This window comes from Pseudopipra pipra, chromosome 6 (assembly GCF_036250125.1).
Source record: "Pseudopipra pipra isolate bDixPip1 chromosome 6, bDixPip1.hap1, whole genome shotgun sequence".
In the NCBI taxonomy this organism is placed as follows: domain Eukaryota; kingdom Metazoa; phylum Chordata; class Aves; order Passeriformes; family Pipridae; genus Pseudopipra; species Pseudopipra pipra.
In genome coordinates this window covers 3,297,052-3,318,739 of record NC_087554.1, presented here as the reverse complement: position 1 = coordinate 3,318,739, position 21,688 = coordinate 3,297,052, and the positions used below count along the sequence as shown (strand labels likewise).

At 41.9% G+C, this 21,688-nt stretch overlaps 1 protein-coding gene and 1 long non-coding RNA gene across 2 annotated transcripts; one reads left to right on the top strand and one right to left on the bottom strand.

The window, feature by feature from the left end:
- Nucleotides 1–3,050: 3,050 nt before the first annotated feature.
- On the bottom strand, nt 3,051–15,774 carry RCN1 (reticulocalbin 1). The gene is made up of 6 exons (XM_064657038.1): nt 15,539–15,774; nt 10,607–10,800; nt 8,920–9,098; nt 8,318–8,378; nt 5,170–5,369; nt 3,051–4,273 (listed from the first exon to the last, which is right to left on the bottom strand). Exons 1-6 carry the CDS (start codon nt 15,754–15,756, stop codon nt 4,166–4,168), a joined length of 960 nt encoding a protein of 319 aa, XP_064513108.1. The 5' UTR covers nt 15,757–15,774; the 3' UTR covers nt 3,051–4,165.
- Nucleotides 12,352–13,120, top strand: LOC135415381 (uncharacterized). The gene is made up of 3 exons (XR_010431112.1): nt 12,352–12,445; nt 12,717–12,873; nt 12,978–13,120. It is a non-coding gene; the product is annotated as an uncharacterized LOC135415381 (long non-coding RNA).
- Nucleotides 15,775–21,688: the final 5,914 nt, after the last annotated feature.

The following is a 21,688-nucleotide window of genomic DNA, read 5'->3' as shown; positions in this document are numbered from 1 at the left end:
AGCAAATATGGTTAATATGCTCCTTGTTGGACATATAAAATGGAATATAGCACACACTAAATGGGAGCAATGAAAAGAGAAGGGCACTGTTTATTAGTGGTGGATGCTTCCAAGTGTTGGGACTACAAGTTGAGTGCAGTTTTGCAAAATTTTTGGCCTTGAAATTTTTTCCATGGATCCTTCTGTCCCCCTGTAAAACTAATTTCATCTGCTAATGGTAACTTGCTATCTAAGAGTGACGCCACTGTCGCTCAATAAAAAGCCTAAGGTTCCTTGACCACACCAGCAGAACATCAGACACTGCCTTCCATGAACTAGACTTATGTCCTAACTATCTCACAAGAGTATGAACCAGTCTAAACCCCTAAATGTTGGTGCTCAGTAGTAGTAGTGAGGAGATCAGGATCTGATGGTTGTAAGGCTCTTTCTGACTTCCAGTCCCACCACCCCATTGTTCTGCTTGCCTTTGGGCAAGCCTAAGGCCTTAGACTAAGACTTAGACTAGTTCTTATTCTCCTTAAAACTAGTTCTGTGTTAACTTCACTGGGATCAAGATCAACTTCTGCACTGCAAATAGCAAAGCATTATGCAACTCCTATAAGATACTTGTGTAAGTGTAACTAGATCAGGATGGGCTGCGATCTCCTTTCCTCAGGGAGTTATGAACAGCACCTTGATTGGAACAGGAGACAGATTCAACCTGATTGAATCTTTAAATGGAATTATAGGACAATGAACATCAGCCACTTAGCTCATTTCATAAACTCTAATAATTAAAACTGCATGTGCAATAATAATGGCTATTCCAGATACCCAAGTAAGAAAAATGTCCCTTTGATATGCTGTGCCACAGGCATAATGAAAACATTGAGTTTAATGGAGGATATATGTAATAGGAGTTACCATACAGAACCTGCAGTTGGAAATATATAAACACGCTTCCCAACAGAATTTCACTACGTCACAATTCATTAAGAAAATCGGCAATAACTGACAAGATAGGCACAAAATGGATTTTCATGTTGCTGGGATGAAGTATGGCTCCCAGCAATTAATGGTTTTAGTCATATTAAGCAGATAAATAATGCTATCTGACATTACAGTATTTCACATTACACTAAAATTTCGTAACATTTGCTCATAATATGAGTTGAAATATGTTACCTAGGAAAAAAAATGTTATCTCTGGAACAGTCAAACCCCATTAGAAACCTTAGGCTTGAAAAATCACAATGTTAACAGTTATATCCCCTAGCAAAGGTTTGCTTTCCTTAAATAGTGTTAAATTTAAACCCAGAAGCTCTAGTCTCTTTTGGAGTTACTCTTCTACAGTGCATTGAGCTTGAAAGGAAAATTTAGTGCATGGAATGTACTGTGCCATTACTGAGTGTTGGTGAGAGAAACACTATGAGGAACTGCAGAAAGAGGGGAGCCTGTAGAACGAAATCATATCAGGGACACTTATGTTCTCTAAAAAAATGTTTCTATATTCTGCTTTATTAAAAAAGCTCCTTGTCTTAACATCGCCCCCATTACTCATTATTGATAGATAACTTGATTATTCTAAACCTCATTCTAATTGGCATGTCTGCCTTTTTCAGAGCTGGATATATGCTACCTGAGTATCATTCTCTTGGGGAAAAAAAGCTTTTACAGTAAAATACTATGGGTCTAAATTTCCAGTTTTGCATGAACAACTCCTCTGATTTCAGCATTCTTACTCCTGTAAGTATAGTTTTATATAGGAAAATGCCTGTGTGTACCAAGCATTAATAGGAATCAAGAACAAACAGGGGAACATGATTTCTTTCTTGTGTGATGCTAATTCCACTCCAAATTCATTTAGTAATGTGGAAGGAAATGTGATTGCTTGTCAAAGCACAGATGTGTTTTTTTGTTGGGACAGTGCATAGTGCATTTGGAAGTGTCATGTTTAGCTGAAGGCAACAATGCTTAGTGTCTCAGCACCCAACTCCCACTGAATTTCAACAAGAGTGAGCAAACAACCTTCCCTTGGGCTTCAGTGAAAATCCCTGGCTTAGTATCCAGCCTGAGCTGCAGTTTCCCTTGCAGGAAACAAGCTTTTTTTGAGGTCTTTTAAGGTATTGTTTCCTGAAACAGCAGAAGTGCAGAGAGAGTACTGCAAATCTGTTACTAAAATATGTTAAATTTTGATATGAAAGAACTTAAAAAAAAAAGTTCTCAAGATTTTTAGGATTATTGAATACAATAAACCTTTCCAAATTCAAACCATAAACAAACCAGATGATCGTTTACATGTGCCAAGATACAATTTTATTGCTTCTCAGGTAACACTGCACTTAGGCATTTATTTAACTTGAGGGTGCTCTAAAAGCAAAACCAGTTCACTTATGTCTTATGACATTTGTCCTACTGTAAGTTACTGGAAGAGGTAGGGACTTTGCAGAGACATTGCTGGCAATGTCATAAGAAGTGCACACCAAAAGATCAGTAATGGTGCTATAGCAAGAACATGTAATCTCTGCCAGACTCTGGTATCTAGATTTAATTATCTTCAATGAGAAGATGTAAAATATTCCACCACAGTTCTTGCATGACCTTATGAAAATGACCCTGCTTACAAAGGTCACAGTTCTGCATTGTCTCATGCTGATTTTCACAGATTTGTTGAACTGCTGAAGTGTATCACAACCCGGGAGTCTCAAAGCTCCTCTCTGGATGGTTATGTGACCTCCAGCGTGTGATGCTGTAGGCCAAACCTTCAAGGAACCTCCCAGTGACTGCTGTGGAGCCCTAATCTGCCAGTTATTATTGTTCAGAAACAATTCTAGTCATAGCAACTATGTATATTGGACTCCTTTATAGCTTTTCTTTTTTTTTTTTTATTGAGGTGAAGAAGAAACAGTCGGTGCTGTATGTCCAGCTGCTCTTTGTAAATGACCACCCAGGGCTGCAGGAGTTGCCAATGACCCAGTCCTTTGGGAACCACTGGCTTTAGAGGCTTGGTTTGTGCTTTCACATCATCTCTCTATGTTAGTCTGTGTTAGTGTTACTGCACCTTCACAGTATCAAAAAGAAGTATTGGTTTTATTGTGCTTATTTTAAAACCGGTACATTTAAAACCAACCAAACTTATCTAACTTGGGTATATAAAAATATACATGTAACAACTCACATTATACAGTAAAAAAGAAAGCACCTGTGTGCAAAGCTTACCCCCTTTTTGGGAAGGAGAGCTGTCTTTGTAGAGTTGCTTCACTAACATGTACTTAAACGTATATACATACAAAACCAGAACTTTAGCCACACAAATCTGTCCTCTAACGTGGCAGAGGAGGCAGAAGGCCCAGAGGGGTGATATGTCTCATTCTTTCTCCATCACAGAGCTGCTGCCATTCACACTGCACGAACAAGAGCACGGCTCGGGTAAAGTGCGAAAAGCGCGAGGTAAATGATGCTCCGCGTGGCACAATTCCTGCCAGGAAACAGCCCAACCAGCAGCCCCCAAACAGTTGTGTGTTCCCCCGCCACCGGAACGAGCAGCTGCCCCTCTGAACTCCACATCCCCTCTGCTCTGTGATGGGGGTCAGAGAGAAGGGCCAGCTGCACGTGTTGAACTTGGAAAGCTCTGAACCAGAGGGCTGCTGGATAACTTCTGCAGCACCTCTGACCCAAAGTGGGAGACAAAAACTCTGTGGAGACAAAGGTTGTGTCAAACCTTTTCTCTGGCTCAAAGTCTTAACTTTAAATTGTTATATGCTATTAAAAAAAAGACAACTAAACAGCTTAGTCTGTTTAAACATTAGGTTTCTTTCTAACCCTAGCTGCATTTCACTATGGTAAAAGAGGGTATTTGAAGAAAATATTTCACTATTAAACATCCTTGCAATTATGTTTTTTAGAAGTGCTTTTTCCATGTCAGGCTCTAATCTACTCAGAAAAGTTACCTTTTTTTTCAAAAATAAAACCTGTAGTAACTATATATTGTATATAACCATGTGAAAAGAGTAAAAAGCTATTTCTAAGCAGTTTCTGAGGTAATAAGCTGGCATGTTAAAAATATATTAATGCAAGTTCTTCAGTTGTGAGTGTCCCTTGCCCATCTCCCCCCGAAAGAAGGGATGGACACAGTGATTTCAGTAAAGTGGAGAAAAGGTGTGTAGCATACTGGTTGGTATTTGTATCATAGTTCATCGTGGTTTCTTGTGAGGTCCTCCCCATAATTAGTAGCTTGACTTCCAACGAACATATTCCAGTTGTCAAGAACTTCCTCTTTTGTTAGTTTTTGATCCTGGTAGGAGGAAAACAAAACCTCTGTAAGAACATTTTCAAAGCTAAGTAAAAGACACTTGTAGGAGCCCTGGGAAGCACACAGTTCTTCAAAGCAGCAGACTGCAGGTTCAGGAATCATTTGTAGCTGTAATGGTGAGTGAAATCTGGACTCCAGTGGCTTCATTTGGGTCAAACTGCCAACTGAAAGTTCTTTGTAATGAACTCTCTGCCAAACAGTACATGGGTTATCTGGTACACAGTTTTGCCCTCTGGTTTGGTTTTGCCTTCCTGACAGTAAGAATGAAAATCCTCTGGTGTACTTTGCTGAAGATGGTTGCTATGTCAGCAATTTACACTCTCTGTGTAAGAGAGTATTTTGGCTTTTCAGGTTCAGACTTTGCTCACGTTACACTTGTGAAGATCATCATCTGGAATCTAGTGTCCCACACCAGAGGAAGTGGATGTACTGAGTCAGCCTTTAGTGAAAGGTATGTGTTTGATTATAGAACTGAGGGTGATTTTGCTACCCCCTATGTAAATAGGTCTTTATTTTCCTCTTGTAATCTAAATTAACATACAAAAGTCATGACCATTCTTAAAGGAAAAGAGTATTTCTACTGTGTTAAAACACCCAGGTTAATGATGATAAATAGATTCTTTTCTCACCTAATGATAGCCAAGGGAACTTATCAAGCTGACAAACTGTATTTTACTACTTTTACTTTGTGATTCTAACCCTACCAACTGAAATTGGCATGGAAACATTAATGCATGAGCAATTCTAGCCTCTAAAACTCCATTTAAAGTGTACTAATAAGAAAAGTTATCAGGAATAAATTGTTGCAAGCTGATATTTTAAAAAAAAAATAACAGCTTGTGTAACTTCTTTAAAAACTACAGTAGAACACTATGTACCTTGTCTGCATCAGACTCATAGACTAAGTGCCTGGCTTCAGCCAGGGCATGATCATAGTCTTGGGGGAGAATCCAGTGCTGAATCTCATCTTTGTCCATCTTTCCATCCTTGTTGAGGTCACGAAAATCTGCAAACTGTTCACGCTCTGTAATCACCCAGTCAGGCTCTGGTCCACCCTCTTCATTTGCAAACATATCAGCTGGAGAGGAAATAAAGGTCTCACTCGAGTCATATTTAATTTGCAAATTATGCACAGGCTAAAGACATTTGCACAGTGTTCCTCAGAGGAAGACCAAACTTTTCACTCTTTGCACAGCATCTCTTTGTACAGAAAATGAAATGTGGGGTGTAAATAGAGTAGCTGTGTGTATCTTGTCTCAGGCCTATTTCTTCACTGCTGATGATTCTGTCCTTTCTTACATTACCCTTGTCTCACAACTGTGCACTCCTGGTCAGGCTAACATGAGAGGTGAATGTGTTCAAAGGCCATCATCACTGAATTTCAGAATGAAAAAATTCTCTAAGGGTCTTTAGTTAAATAGCAATCACAAGCTTTAGTGCTAGGCTCAGTCACATGGGGAGAAAGGAACCCAGCCATTTTATCTTGTCCCTGCCAGCAAATGTCTTTGTGGATAAGATCAAACCCCAGCCAGCAGAGAGTGATTAAAGGAAAAAAGGCACAGGGGAAATTTAGGCAAACAAAAATTGCTAAATGGAACTTGCATGCTTTTATCTTGCTTTTAGAGAGGTCTGTGTAAGAGATGAGTCTTCTTTTAACCATGCAGTGCTGTAGCATATCCAGCAGAAGATATTCCCCTACAAAGAATGAGCTGGAGAAGTCATGAATCAGTGGTGCATTCTGTGAAAAACCACAGGCAGAGGGCACTTGTCATAGGTTGGTACCTCGGGATGGAGCACCATTTGTGACACAGGATGCAGAGATCACATCAGTCCTGTGCTATATTTAGGAAGCATCGGCAGGACAACGCCACAGTGGCAGCTGCTATCTGCACAAACAGAGTTAGGACAGGAGCAGTGATTATTAAAAGCAAGTGATTTGTAACTGAACTGGTTTTTTGCATCACAGGCCTTCCAAATGATAAGTAGTGTGTCCACTTTGTTCTTCTGGGCACTGTGGCTAATCGCTTTTTGCTCATCAGGGCTGTTTGTCCCTCAACCCTTCCACTTTTATTAAAGTCTGCTTTTTGATACTACTCCTCTCCTATGCCTTTTGTGTTTGGTTGTCAAGGATGTGCTAAGGAAGAGTGCACCCCATGAGGATGGTCTCAGGGCCAGAGGCTGGATGGTATCCATAGGAAACATAAATGCTGATTTCAAAGCTAGGAGTAACCTCCTCTGACTTTGCAGTGTGAGCGTGTACACTAGGCTGAAGTTCTCTATTGCCACTGTCCACAGTGTCCCTGAAATACTCTGTCACCTGCCCATGCACAATGAGAATTCAGTTCTCTCTGCTCAACGTGATTAGGGATATTTTGCTCTGCTGCTTGTGTAAATCTGAAACAAATTTTGTAAAAGACAAAATAGGAGGAAAGAAGGAGAAGGAGGCAGGAATCATGTGATAACCTTCAGCAGATTTCCCCATCAAATACCCGATCTAGAGACTGACATTTTTGGACTTCTTTTTGTATAAACTATTTTTGTATAAACTATCAACCATAAACTATCAAAGAAGAGATTTAGTTTTCTGTTGGTTTCTTAACCCTGACTTCATCAAAATTAAAAAATAATTATATCTGAAAAAGGGAAGTAAGAACATCTTAAGCATAGTTTTCTCAACTCATGAAGGAAACTTCAGACAACACATTCACTTTCTTTTTTCATTTTTTAAAGTGCAAATTATATTGTTTATTTGAAGCAACTGACATGTCCTGTCAATTTGATTTTTATCATCCTTGCCAATGTGGGGTGATCGTGACTAGAACATTCTATGTTCCTATCTATAGAAGACAAGAAAAACCAGCATTCACATGGTAACAAATGTTGACAATTACCTTATAATTATACGTAGGTAATGTCACTGAATGAACTGAAATTACTGTGGAAATTATGCTGCTCTGTTATTTCAGTCATAAATGAATAGCATTCACTTTCTGGGCTAAATATAATTTAGAGGGAACAGAACCCCCTGCCATTAATTAACGTGTGTACATTGTTCCTGATTCTGTGTGAAGCGATCTTTACAGCAGCACTTGAAACAAAGATTCATCCAAGTTTGCACTAATGCTTTCCTGGTGCTACCTTCTTGATTTAAAACCCATCAAAACGAGTGCAGTGGAGAAGGTGGGTTCTGGTATCGGAGTAATGATTCAAAAGGCTAAAATGTATCATATACTGCTGCTCTCCACTCCTGCTTCTGTTTTGTCTTCATAGGTCTAAGTGCAAGACAGCAGCCAACTGCCTGGTGTGACTAAGTTTGTGTAAATTAACTGTGACTGATCTGCTGAGGATGTTTCCCACTTTGTTCTCTTTCTGCCACTGCAGTAATGCACTGCTAACTTTCACACATTTCACAACTTCTTTGAGAATCTTAAATCTTAGCGCGGTTTTAACACAGTTCATTTTTCATGTATCTTCTATTTCTAGGAGAAATACAGTGGTATCACCATTAGAGAAGTGTGGGGCTTTACTTACTAATTAGACTAGGAAAAAAACTAGTGGAAACAAAAGGTGAATTTTCTCTTTTTGCAATGTGTGCTTCCTAGCTGGTTTGTATATTTGAGTAACATTCAAACTCGGGAAAAGACTATTTCACTTTCTAATCTTCCTGCATTTCTAAACACTTTCAAACAGCTGTTAATATTGCCTAGTATACAGAGAATATCCCTCTCATGGAAGATATTATTCCAGATCCTCTTCTCTTGTTCTCATATAACTCTTAGCTGAGTTATATGGGAACATGAGGAGAATCTTATGCTGTAAAGTGTGAGGAACCTTTTCCTGGTGATGTTGCTATCTGCCTAAAATGAAATTAGGTTGCACCAACGATCTGAGTTGGATGGTTGGTACAAAACAGTCAAACTGGAACACAGAACTGTTTATCCCTGGGTTGTTGATGCTGCTGCAAATGTGAGAGAAGATGGAAAAAATGGACTGGAGATTATGTAAGAAACAAGTGTCAACACTTACCAATGTACTCATCTTGATCCACGAAACCATCCCCATTTTTGTCTATGTCTTCTAAGGTTTCCTGGAAAATAGTTTTGCATCGAAGTAACCAAGAAAGAACTGGGAATTCTGACTATTTGCCTCTTTGATCATTTAATGTTTTGAGGCCTTGACCTACCCTTGTACACAAGTGAATGTACTCTTACTAACTCCAGTGTGATTGTTGTTTATACAATGAATATACAAATATCCTTTCATGTTGAAAAAATTTCCTGTATGAATGAACTGAATACCATGCTTAAGTCAGGGGCAGATACAAGCCTGCATGAAACACTTGGGTGCTGCATGTCAGCATACCCTTCCTTTTATTTTGGTTTAAGTCTGTGCCCCAAGATTGTTTCTTGATTCCATTGAGGAGCTGTCTAAGTGCACTTAACAAGTCCTTTTTATATCGAGAGTTCTAAATCAAGTGGATTTCATGAAAGGCATCCCTTTCTGTTCCCCACTTAGCTATTATGTGTGTGTCTCTTTCTAAACCCTGCCTGGAAAGGTTAGAGAAGCACTTCAAAGCTCATCCATAAAAATAAAAGTAAAAATAATGGCATTGATTTTGCGCTGCTTACTAGGACAACAATGTTTTTCATGTGCTCAAACTCCTCTGGGTGAAGGAAAGCAGTGAATTCTTCACGAGTGGCAGCCAAGTCTCCATCCAGATCTGCAGTTTTGAATCGTCTTTCATCTCTGGGCAGCATTTTCTTAAAACTGTGCTGATCAGTCGCATCTTGGAATTCTTCTGGATTTTCTGCAAATTAATCAAGGTGATCTCAAAAGTGTTTTCCTTTAAAACACACTAGCACAATGAAGCTCCCCAACTTGCTGTCTGAGTCTAGAAATACAAAGGCTTATTTCCTTCTCTTTCCTGTGAAGTTTTAAATTCAGGGGTCAAGTACATGTTTTGATTTTTAAAGGTGACAACAGTAGAGGTAAATTTCTTCTATTGAAATCCAGGATAATGGATTTTGCAGTATTATATATTAATCCTCACATATTTAAATTTTATCTGCCTTCACACGCACCACTGAGGTAGTATTTGGGGTAGATTTCATTCACGGAAGTTTTATTCTTCTTTAGGAATTAGGATGATCTACTCAACTTTTCAGTTTCAAGAAGCAGGCAAACCAAGGAAAGGTGGTTTCAGAAGGTGGCAGACTGTCTGAAATTATCTAACTGCTACGCCTCTGCTACAGGGAACCTAACAATTATTTTCAGTTTAAAACAATGACATTCTTTCAGGGTGTTCACTGGCATAAAAGGAATGGTATTTGATATAATTTTTTTTAATAGGATCATTAAACTGACTTCAAACATGAAAAATACTCATAACAATTTCACAATTCAGATGTTGGGAGACAAACACAGGCAAAAAAGACAAGGCCAGGAATTACAGATGGGAATTTTAAGTATTCATTAAAACAAGCCAAATCCTGAGGATTACAGAGAGCAAAGACAAAGGGCTGAGAAGGGTTCCCAGGGATAATGCTGCAGGGACTGTGTGTCAAATATTTCCTTCCACAAATGTAACAGGCTCCATTTTAATCTCAGGTAGACTTTGGAATGATTATTGCTACTGGAAGCTTGGTCCAGAAACTGTCTCTGTGGTAGGTGAATACTGTCTTCTCATTTCCAGTAAATATAAATGGTCAATTAATACTGATTTGTTGTTCTGTCAGTATTGCCCTTTAGCTTAAGTGATCTCTTCTCCTCATTTCCCTTCATTAACTTACAAAAAGCAAGGGACACAGGTGGGGGCAGAATTCAGGTATATTTTTTAATAAATGTTTCTTTTGCCTGATTTGTTAAGAATTTTCATTTGCAGTGGATCACAGTCTGAAGCACGTTATTCTCCAAAACAATTTTAATCAATAACTTTGCTATGGCTTAGAATCAATTTTTAGCATCTAGAATTAAGATTTTAGAGAGAGTGACTTAACAAATGCAGTTAATTACACAATATATATTTTTTAATTAAAATACCATTATAAATATTAAAAAATAATATATTTCTAACCGGAGGAGACTATAATTCAGCTGTGTCAGTACATTAATCGATATCTCTACAAAACCTTCTGTGTGCTGGTGGGCTGCAATAACTAACTAAAAAGTGCTTTTGACCTCTGAGCATTTATAAAATTTAATGTGAGTTTCAAGAGACTTAAATGAGACACCAAACTTCTGTTGACTGTAAAGCAAGAAATCACACTTTGTAATCTCCAAAATCCTTGATCATAAAATCTGAAATTGTCCTCTTACCTAGATAATAACCATATGTGGCTTGTTTGTATTCTTCCCAGGCAATTTTATTGTCCTTGTTTAGATCATAGTCTTTCCAAACTTTAGCCACGTTTTCATAGATATAGCGTTTCTGTACCCGCTTAATCCAGGTTTTTAATTCCTCTGTTGTGAGATAGCCATCTTTGTTGTCATCTATTCTATCCACAATCTTCCTGTAAAAAGAGATCAGCATCCTTAAGAGTTGGCAGAAAAACAAACTGCATGCCAGGCCACTTTTAGTAATCTTTATCTGGCTCTGATTTTCCACAAAAAAGGAGTGCCCAAAACTCACAAAGCTGCCCTAGTGGTTAAGGCTTTCCTGCATTTTACGAATTATATGAAGGGATATGTCTCTATTCTTTATTCAGTATCGCTACAAATAACTGAAATGGAGCTTGTGCAATCAAAATTAGTGGACAAAGGGAACCTCAGATAATAACTGGCTTTCTTAGGTTGTGTCCACTCTCTTAGGGGCACCTGTTCTTCACTGTCAGTAGGGAGTGGCCATGTTGGCTCAGAGCAGGAGACACCAACTTCATTACAGGAGAAAGCCTGTACTTGAGCTTGCTGGAGGCAACCAGGGCAAAAATCTAGGACGTGGTGGACACCTGCAGTTCCTCCCTTGGCTTTCCATCAGACTGACACTTGGGTGGAGTGACTTATATGACTGCATAATGCTGGGGATGTACATCATGTACAGTCTTCCCTTCCATGCCTGTGCTTCCACTGCTGTTTCTTTTCTTCCATTCCCAATGAGAAGCAGTATTGCTGGTGTTGCCAGGAATGCCTGTTACTTGCTAAAGCACTGTTAGTCTGCAGCAGGTGTCCAGTCATTGCTGGCAGCTGGGACATAAACCACTGCTCTGTGTAAAGCTGCCACCCTCAAGTGCTGTTGAAATCAGGAGTGAAAGGTACTGGTGTACTCCCAGGGAAACTCCCATATTTGAAACGTTCTGCACACAGCTGCAGATAAAACTGACCTGAAAAACCTATGTTAAAAAATAAAAATAGGGCAATGCTGATTTGCCACGCCTATGGAATACCTACATGTCATTGGTATGAAAAGGGTAAAAGCAGGAGCTGACTTATCTAAATCCTGACTTGACATTCAACAGGCGAGCTCCCTAAACCTCCAGGCTGCCAAAGGACACAGGGGGAAGTTCTCCACTCTTAAGTATTCTTTTCAATTCAGCATCTTGGTTCTCCACAAAGAAACCAACCCTGGCCAACTGGAACTGCTTGACCAGTGAAGCAATGTCCTTTCACAAGCCTTACTTATGAAAGTGGTAAGTAGTCAAATAACAGCAGCAGCTTCTGCTGAATTTCCAGCAATCTTGTGTGAGACCAATAGTATCAGACTGATTTTATAAACATGCCATTTCGGAGCTGGGGGCAGGGGGGGGGAAGGGGCTGCTGAATTTGCCTTCTGAATTAGTGAAGTATGAATTAACTGACTAGAAAAACCTTTTCTATTTTGCATAAATCTCATGGAGAACTGACTGCCAATGGTCCCTTTCACTGCGTGATGCACTGTATTTGTCAACAGATTTTCCCCCACAATGAATCTGATTCAATTGGTTTATATGGTATTTCCTTCTGTTGTTAAATGTATTAGTCATAATAAATGATTCTGCCAGTAGCTCTTGGCTATTTTTAACATGAAAGAAGTCAGGACTGTTTAGCAGAAGATGTTTCATGCCTTTTCCTTTTCACCTGTTTTTATAGGTCCATTGCATCCATGTGCACTGTTTCACTCTGCTTCTCAGCTGAAGACAGGGACAATGAAATAGTTTTGCCTACAGGCTCCCAAAGGCACAGGTAACAAGCTACTGTATGGACTGTGGACCTCACTTTTTATACTGATAAATTGCCTGTAAAATGGCTTGGGATCATGCTAAGCTTTGTAGTGGAGCTAATGCATGTTGATCAGTCTGAAAAGCTTTAGTGCCTCAGGTTTAAATGGTTAATTCTTAAATACAGAAAAAATGCAAGGAGCATGTTAACAGACACAAAATGCCAGCTCATAAACAGGAATTTACTCGCACAAGTGTGTAATACCTGAAAGTTTACTTTCTCCCTTTATCTGAAGTGGTATTACAGCCAGTATGAGTTGGTACACACAACCTTCCACCACAGACATTTAAGCTGCCAGTGTGTAAAGACATCTGGTGATGGAACAAAGTTGGGGCAAGGAAACCATTACTACCAAGTGGCTCAAAGAGGAAGGCTTCCCCTCTGCACCTGATGTGAGTACAACTGTACGTCAATAAACTCTGGCTTTGGTCTGTACATAGAGCAGAACTGTTTATTTTGTGAGGATCTGTAACCATCTTCTGTGTTCTCTTAAAAGTGACAGGCTCCTCACAAATGGCAGGGAGAAGGTTCAGATGCCTGCAGCCCTGCTCCCCTCCTCCTCAGCCCACCTCCAGTCCCTTAATGCAGTCCTTGGATGCTGCACCAGGACTATGTCATGCTTCTCCAAAGCCAGGTGAGTTGCAGTACTGCACATGGATGGGCAATGTGTGATTCCTCCTTTGCCAAGAGATCCAGGGTGGGAGGACAGGGAGAAGGGATGCCCCTGTCACAGCATCTGTCATCAGGGCTGGTGCACTCCCAGGTCACAATGCAGTTAGGGGCTGGTATGTGCCACCATCTCAATCCAAGATCATACTGTGCAGCTGCTCCTCCACTGAGGTTGCAGGTAGAGTTTGCAGGGCTATTTTTCTATACTAGCTGGTTGCTTTTTGTTTGCTGGAAGAAGGTGAGAGTGGCTTTGCATTAATGATGCCTAGCTCTGGGAGTCCAGTCCCAGCACTGGTCATTGGGGACATATGTGCTGCCACCCTTCCTAAGCAAGGTAAAATAAATACAGCAGCATGCACTTTGGTTAAAGCAGCAGACTGTAAGCCCCAGAAATCATTAGAAATAGCTTTTATTTAAATCTGTTTTCTTCCTAAAAGCCAATCACTTCTTGAGAAGTGACTCTATTTGTAACCCACTACAGGGTTACAAATAGAGGGGGGGTGCCAGCATATCCGATTATTAGGACATGAAATGTTTTTAAAATCCTCTCTTTACCTCCCAGTACGCTATCCAAAATCACAAGGTTGGGAAATGCTGAAAGTTATGAAACTCTCTCACAGGGCCCCTCAGGAACCACATCTCTGATATTCTGATGCACAATGCTCACCCCACAGTTTGTGCTTTGGTCCTCCGAGGGACAGTCCTGTCACCTTCATTTAAAAGGTTACTGACTGTGGCTGTAGCTTAACATGCCTGTGTCACCTCTCCAAGGGGCACACAGTGAGATCACCACAAGCTAAGCTTCTTTCCTTGCTGAGTCGACATTTGTAAAAACTGTTTAAAAACAGCCGTATTGTTAAATCATAGCCCCAACTGACTTATCTATTCTGGCGTAGGTGTAGACCAATTTTAATAAAGCATGTCCATTTTAGTAACACACTTTGTGAGAATCTAGGTCATAAATTGTGTACACTGAGAACATGGTTCCTTTCTCTCCTTCTTGAAACAATGTGGATGAAGTCGGTCATTTCTGGTAACTACTTTATCTGTCCAGTCACTGAGATACACATAAACAGTAGTGACAGCTTCCAGAAGGATCAGGAGGTCAGTCAGTGAGATTACAGTGCTACTGCACTAAGGTCTTAGGATGGAGCTAGACAGACAATCAGTAAGTACCATCCCCTGTGGTACTTTACTAGGCAAGGGGAATCTTAGCGAGAATGTGCAGATATTTCAAATTATCTTCTAACTACGTTAAAGGAACTTTCTTTAATTCCTGTTAAACTTAGCTCTGCTTAATGATCTGCCTTCCTGTAGATGTAAAGGAGGGAGAAGCAGTAAAGTAAGGAGTGGTCTCTGTTCTTGGCAGCAGCATGGAAGCAAGAGCAACACTGAAACACAGTGGGCAAAGATGTCTCAAGTGGAAAAGCTGTGGGAAGATGCTTCAAGTGGACTTGTAAACGTAGCTGTAAGTAAGGAATGATTTAAACTTGATTCACACTGATATGGTGGGAACAAGTAACCCAGAGTTAGGGAGCTGTAGCAGCAAGGCCCTCCAGCAATGGGTGAGGTCTGTCCAACACCAGGCACAGCACTATGCACAGCAGCTCCCTCCACTAGGCTTACTGCTGTAGGGCCAGGAAAGGCAGGAGAGAAAAACACCAAAGTGATGAATTGTTGGCTGCTCATTTACAAAACCAGCAGGGTATGAGAAAATTAGGCTGAGAAAGTTGGGGCTGTTCAGCCTGGAGAAGTGAAGGTTGCATGGAGACCTCATAGCAACCTCCCAGTATCTCAAGGGGCCTACAGGGAAACCAGAGACGGACTCTTCATCAGGAACAGTCGTGATAGGACAAGGAGCAGTGGGTAGAAATTGAGAGAGGGGAAATTTAGGTTAGATATTAGGAAGAAATTTTTCCCTCTGAGGGTGGTGAGGTACTGGAACAGGGAGGCTGTGGATGCCCCAACCCTGGTGGTATTCAAAGCCAGGCTGGATAAGGCCTTAAGCAAACTTGGTCTTAGCGGGAGGTGTCCCTGCCCATGGCAGGGGTGGTGTTGGGACTAGATGGTCTTCAAGGTCCCTTCCCAGCCCTTAACATTCTACGATTCTAAGTCAAACCTCAGAGGTATTGCTGCCACACCAGGGTACAAGGTACCAAACTGGGGTACAGGGTACTGCACTTGGATATAGGATACTACACTGGGATAGAAGGCAGCACACTGGGGTACAGGGTACTGCACTGGGGTATAGGATACTGCACTGGGACACAGAGTACCGCAGCACGATCCCCTGAGCGTGAGAAGGGTGCACGGAGCGCTGTGACACCAAGGCAAGGCGGCCCCGGTCCCTCCCCCTGCCACGTCCGCCGCCCCGTCCGGCCGCCTCACCCCAGGCGCTCCCGGCTTTCCTCCGGGCTCAGCTGGTCGAAGCTCCGCGCCTCCTCCTTGCCCAGGAAGGCCTCGTGGTCGTACTGGAAGCCGGGCCGGTCCTCGTGCTGCGCTCCGGGCCGCGCCCGCTCCTGCCGCGCCGTGGGCTTGCCCAGCGCTCCCACCGCCAGGAGCAGCAGCGCCGGGAGCAGCGCCCGCCCCGCACCGCCGCCCGCCATGGCCCGGGTCCGCGGCCCCGCTCCCGCAGCCCCGCTCCGCGGCCCTCCCGCCCGCCCGCCAGGCCCCTCCGCCCCGCCCCGGGCCCCGCTGCCCGCCCCGCCCCCGGCCCGGCCATTGGCGGCGGGGCCGGCGCGGCCCGGCGGGCGCCACGTCCGCACGGGGGCCCGGCCGGCGGGGCCGCGGGGAGCGGCGGAGCGGAGCGGGGCGGGGGGACCCTGGGACCGGGCATCGCCGGAGCGACCCCGGCCCGCCCTGGTGAACACTGAGCGGGGCGGGGGGACCCTGGGACCGGGCATCGCCGGAGCGACCCCGGCCCGCCCTGGTGAACGCGGAGCGGCGCGGCGGGTCTGTCCCTCTGTGCTCCCTCTGTGCGGTTCGGTCACCCGGAGCGCCAGGTTGATGATGGGTCTCTGCTGTCATCCTGAATTGGTTAGGAGAGGACAGAAGCGTGATTTTTTTTTTTTTTCTCTTTTCATGGCAAGTAACAATAAAGCTACAAGTAAAAAACCAAAACAAACCCCAAAACAAACAGAAACTCCAAACATAAATAAACAAACAAACAACAACAATAACAAAATCCCCCCTCTTCAGTCAAGACTCTTGAGTGTTACAGCAGCCTGATATCCCCGCAGTGTGGGGGGAAAAAAGGTTGCAAGCACTCTCACAGAGGATATTTGCGGTGATGGGGTCACTGTCACTGGAAGGGAAGCAAACTTGGTATCCTGAAAATGCAGGAGGGAGAAAGCCCGAACCATCTAGCAAAGAGAAGGGTTATATTCTGTTCTGTTCTGCTTAAATTACAGGTTATTTTGCTCACAGCTGTAAAAGTCTCTAGTCAGAGGTAATTGAAATTTGCCTGATTCCTTTTCCTGTGTTACACTCTTAATTCACAGTCAGAGAATCACACCGTAGAGAGGACTGTCAATGTATGCAGCCTGTTGCAGGTTATGATCGTGCTGCTGAGTTTGTGCTGTGATGATCTGTAGGGCCACAGTGTGCACCACCCGCAGGGCTGCTCTGTCCATTGCTGCTTTGGACCTGAGGGTATCACTAGTTCCAAATTGCAGTGACTGGTTTGTCAGCCTGGTCCACAGGGTATATAAACCACATTTATGATGTGGTCTTTGGGTGTGCCAGTAACGCTGACATGCAATATGCTGAACCAGACCACAACTTCCCCTTGCACTGTTGTTACCCTGGTAGACATCCGTTTGACCTAAACCTGTAGCTGAACTGTGCTTGGCACAGGAGTTGCTTGTAATGACAGCAGAAATGTGGCAGTGGAGACTTCCACATTTGTTGTTTTCTGCCTTTTGTGACTCTTGCAAAGTATGAATGAGAGCCATGGTGGGCTAGTGCTGATTTTACCTCAGAACCATTGGCAACAGTAGCAGATTTCAAACATTTAAACAGTCAAATATGTTGGTTTTTTTGCTTAATTAGACAGCGTGGAACACTAATGCACACCTTTCAGCTCAGTCACATGAGCTGCCCTTTGCTTTAGGCCTGGGCAGATTGTCTTCTGGGTGTGTTTGTACATCCAGAGCTGAGCAACTGCTTCAGTGCTGTTGGTGAGAGCTGTGATATGCATGTGGCAGCTTGAAAATGGTTCAGCTGATCAGATTAGCAGTGTTTGAGTTTACAAAGCTAATGAGATGTAATCCTTTTATTGTGTTTGGGTTTGGTTGCTTTATTTATTTATTTATTTATTTATTTATTAAGGATACAGCTGCAAAACAAAGTTTTTGTTAACATATTGAAGAATCTCATATTTGTGCAATAATTCAGATATGACTCTTTTTGTGTCTCAGTCTTCTGAAATTCCTGTCCCTGATTCCTACATCTATAATATTGTTTCTGATGTTTTCCCAGAACTGAGGCTGTGGTGAGGGGCTGAATTTTTAGCTTCCGGATCCACAAGTCTTGGATTGTGCTGCTAGTTCAGAGATGAGTCATTTGCACGAGTAACAGGTAGGCTTTGCTGCCCATTCGCCCCATTGGTGCTGTAATCAAGCATCAGCTTGATGCTTGTGGAATATGCAGAAGAACATGAAGTTGTTTGAGGAACGTGGGAAATGAATCTATGTGTTTTGTTGTCAGAACAATTTGGAGCCACTTCTGTGAGAAAAGCTGCAGCAATGCAGAATGGGCTAAGTGCCTACATGGTTGTTCATCTGAAAACCTCCAGACACTGGGAGGGTTTGCCTCAGGGATATGGGTTCTGGCCGTTGGAACATTTTAATTTTGCCCTGGGTTTGGGTTCAAGTGTGAGCGAGCCTTGAAATGTAGTGATCTTACAAGAGATGGGAAACCATGAATGTTCTGATCCCTCCAGTCTTGGTTCAGGACCACTGGTAATAACAATAAAGATTTGATTGATTCAATATGACTTTTTGTGGAAAAGGACTGATATTGTGATTACATGTCCTTAGAGGGCTGAAGTCTTAGATTTTAATGCTGAGAATAGGGAGCACATTCAGTCAAAACAGTTGTTGATCTGGTCAGTCATAGTGTTGCCAGATCTTTGTATCACTCGGATTAACTTTTACATATTTTGCTGTTGGACTGTGGTGACCTTGAACTCTCAATCCTCTGTGAAGATGTCTTCTACTCTGTTTATTCAATTCACAAAATGGTAATTTTCTCTTAACTCCTCTATCCAAAATGCCTGTTTCCTAAAATATTGGGGTTTTTTTCCCTGAAATATTTGTGTTTTCTGGTTTAAGGGTATTACTATGAACATCTCCGGTGAGAGAAACCTACTGCTACTGAATGATTAATTAGATTTAGAGTTTAAGGTGCTATTTTTGCAATCCACGCTTCTTTCATTAATGTGTGAGTTATATACACATAGGGTTTCTTTATAACATTGCAAAAGACCAGTCTGCAATATCGAAAATGTTTTTTAGCAATACATTTATGCAGCAGCAGGCATGCTGGGTAGTTTATAAGCTTTTAATGAAACACTGGCAGATATTAGGGTTTTATGGGCTGGAAAACAGTGCAAATCAAAGAGCTTTGCTTACTGTTTATAGCGCTTTTCCCCTGAATCTAACAATATTTATCTCACTTCTTCCATCTTGCATTTTGCTCTTCACATATTTACTTTCCCTTTCACTGATACATTTATCATCAACCAACTGTTTTATGTGAAATATACATACAGCTACAATATGCCTGTCATTGTGGGCATCCAGTTACCTGGATAAAGCCTGAGATTACTTGTTTCGCATCTGTCTTTGACTTCAGTCTGCCTTTATCCTAACGAGGGTACACATATCTTTAGCCAGTATTTCTGGGCATCATTAATTGTGACTTCCCTGGGGCCATGTAAATGATCCCTAAGGGATACTGTGATTTCTGACAGCCTGCTGGTTAACACCTGATCTTATCACATTTTCAGTAGCAAAGCTCTTCTCAGAGCATATCTCTATCAATATGTTTTTTGAGTCCCATCTACTAAAATAGTCAGAATACTTGATGCTGTCATAGTGTAGCTTTCTAAGTAAGGACCTTTGTGTACTCTTACTTATATTTGATGTCCACATTAAAACTAGAATGAGATTCAGGCCTAAAGGCTGCATCATAGTTTGGCTTGAAAGGATATGGTGAAAAATAAAGGTGATGTGGCACCAACAGTTGTTAGAGTGCCAGTACACCTCCAGTTAAAAAGTCAGCCTGCAGAACTTCTTGAAATCTTCTGCCTTCTCTAAATCTGTGCAGCATCCTAACTATCATGCAAAGACATACTTATCCTGACATTGAGACTTTTCTTCCTCTGTTCTTCACAAAATTCCTTTGTGTGTTTCCCACTCACATGTGGTACCTCGTGGAATCTGGCTGCATTTACGCAGAGATCCCCTTGTAAAGAGGTAAAGCACCGATACACTCACTGGCTTTCTCATCAACAAATCAGTTCATTTCAGAGTCTCACATAGCTATGAATAACAGTCCCCTGAGGCAAACTGGAGGAATGAGAGAGTAGGTTTAACTGAGCAGTCTGGGGATCTCATGGTGGCCCTTTGTTATCAGGGAATGATGGCTTTCACGGGCTGGATTCTGAAACACAAGTGAGCTCAACTTACTGGTGGTGAATGTGGGGAACTACCATCATCCTTGGGATCAGCGTGGCAGACTACCTGGTTTCCCATGGAGAACTGTGAAAGGCTAGGTCTAGGATTACAGTCTATTTCAGCTCTGAAAAAATGCATTCTGCAGCTCAGTTAGGGAGAATGGTGATTTTGATGATAACTCTCTTAGTATTACTAGGAGGTAAAAATAAATGTCTGTGAGAAGCAGATGATTTCCAAGTAAGCAGAAGAACTTGTTTTTCAGAGAAGCTACAAATGAAAAACATAATAACTTTTCTCCTTGATTCTACTGTACTTTGTAAGTCCAGAACAACTAAATTACAATATTCCTTTGTACACAGAACATATGGTTGGTTTGGATGGACATGAGACTCATCTATGTCACCTCAAATTAAATTATAGTAATCCATTTTGTGTTTTTCAGAATTATATTTTACATTTCAGCTGGGCTAATGTGGTTCACTCAGGTCATGGTATCAGCACTAATTTTTAAAGCCTTGTCTTTCCTGAGGACACAGAGCACCTTTATCAAAGTTGTTGAAAAGTTTCCATGGATAACAATAGACTGCAGCTCAAGCTGTTTGTATACAGTGCAGCTGTATTTTATTGGAAATGCAACTGTATTGGTATTGCAGAATGAGCCCTTAACATTTAACTTATGTTGGATGATCTAGCATTAGATACCCTGTATTTGTACTTTCAGCCAAATTCTGCTGGGTGTTAATTGCTCTCTTCAGCTTGGGTGTACAACTGCAGATGGACTGTAACTTTTATCTTGGCTCCTGTGGGAAACTCGAAGAGATCAGAGTACAGTCAGATCCCAGCCAGCAAATAGCAGCAGAAACATTGCAGGAGGGAAAATGGGGGAACTTTCAGAGAACCACTTTGATCACACGTAGTTTTGGCTTGTCCTGACTGGCTGCTTCATCACACCATCATGTCCCTTGTCTTTTTCTTAGCATGGATGTAGCCTACATCATCCCCTGCCCCTTCTCTTCATCTTTGGCTTGGTTGCCAGAAGCAAGTTTCTTGATATAACCTGCCCAAAATAATCACACCAGTACTGTGAGGCTGACAACCTTGTTTGCTCTGTACGATACACTACTTCTCTTTCTCCTTGCCTTTCTCATCTACTTAGACTGTAAACTCTTTGGCAGGGATTTTCTACTGTTTCTACTGATTGGTTTCTGGTTACTACTACTGGTGACGGTTTCTACTGATTTTCTACTGAGCAGGTGCAGTATCTTGCTCTCTTGGACGTGGTCTGAGTTGTCCCTTGAGGTACCGGTGTCAATAATCATAGTTAACAACAATTTTGCATCACTCAGAAGCAGTCTTGAAGTTTTTTGCTTATCAGGAATCTTTGTGATTTGTGTTTTTTCAAACATTTACGTTTTCAAGTGTATAAGCAGATCCCTTGCTTCTAACAGCATGAATCCGTGCGCTGTATGTGCAATTTGCCCTGGTAATTACTTATGTATGGTGATAACCATAGCAACATCCCAGGTAGATAATGTCATGCAAATTACTGCAGCTCCAGGGATGGAAGATGTTAATACAAGTATGTACTCATACCCCTGGTCTTCAACATTTTGCAGTGACTCTCCCTTTCCTTCCCCAAAACATGTTGGTTTAAAATTTCCTTTCCTCACTATGATCAGAAAGCAAAAGGAAACCTCTTGCTATTTTTCTCACTCGTATTTGCAGAGGGAGGGGGAGGGTGGTCCTTCAATGTTTCTGTCATGAATAATTTTGTATGCACAGTGGAAATTCCACAGTGTATGTAGGGCATAAAAGTCTAGAGACTTGGATACACTGCGGGGCTGTGTTGTGCCTAAAC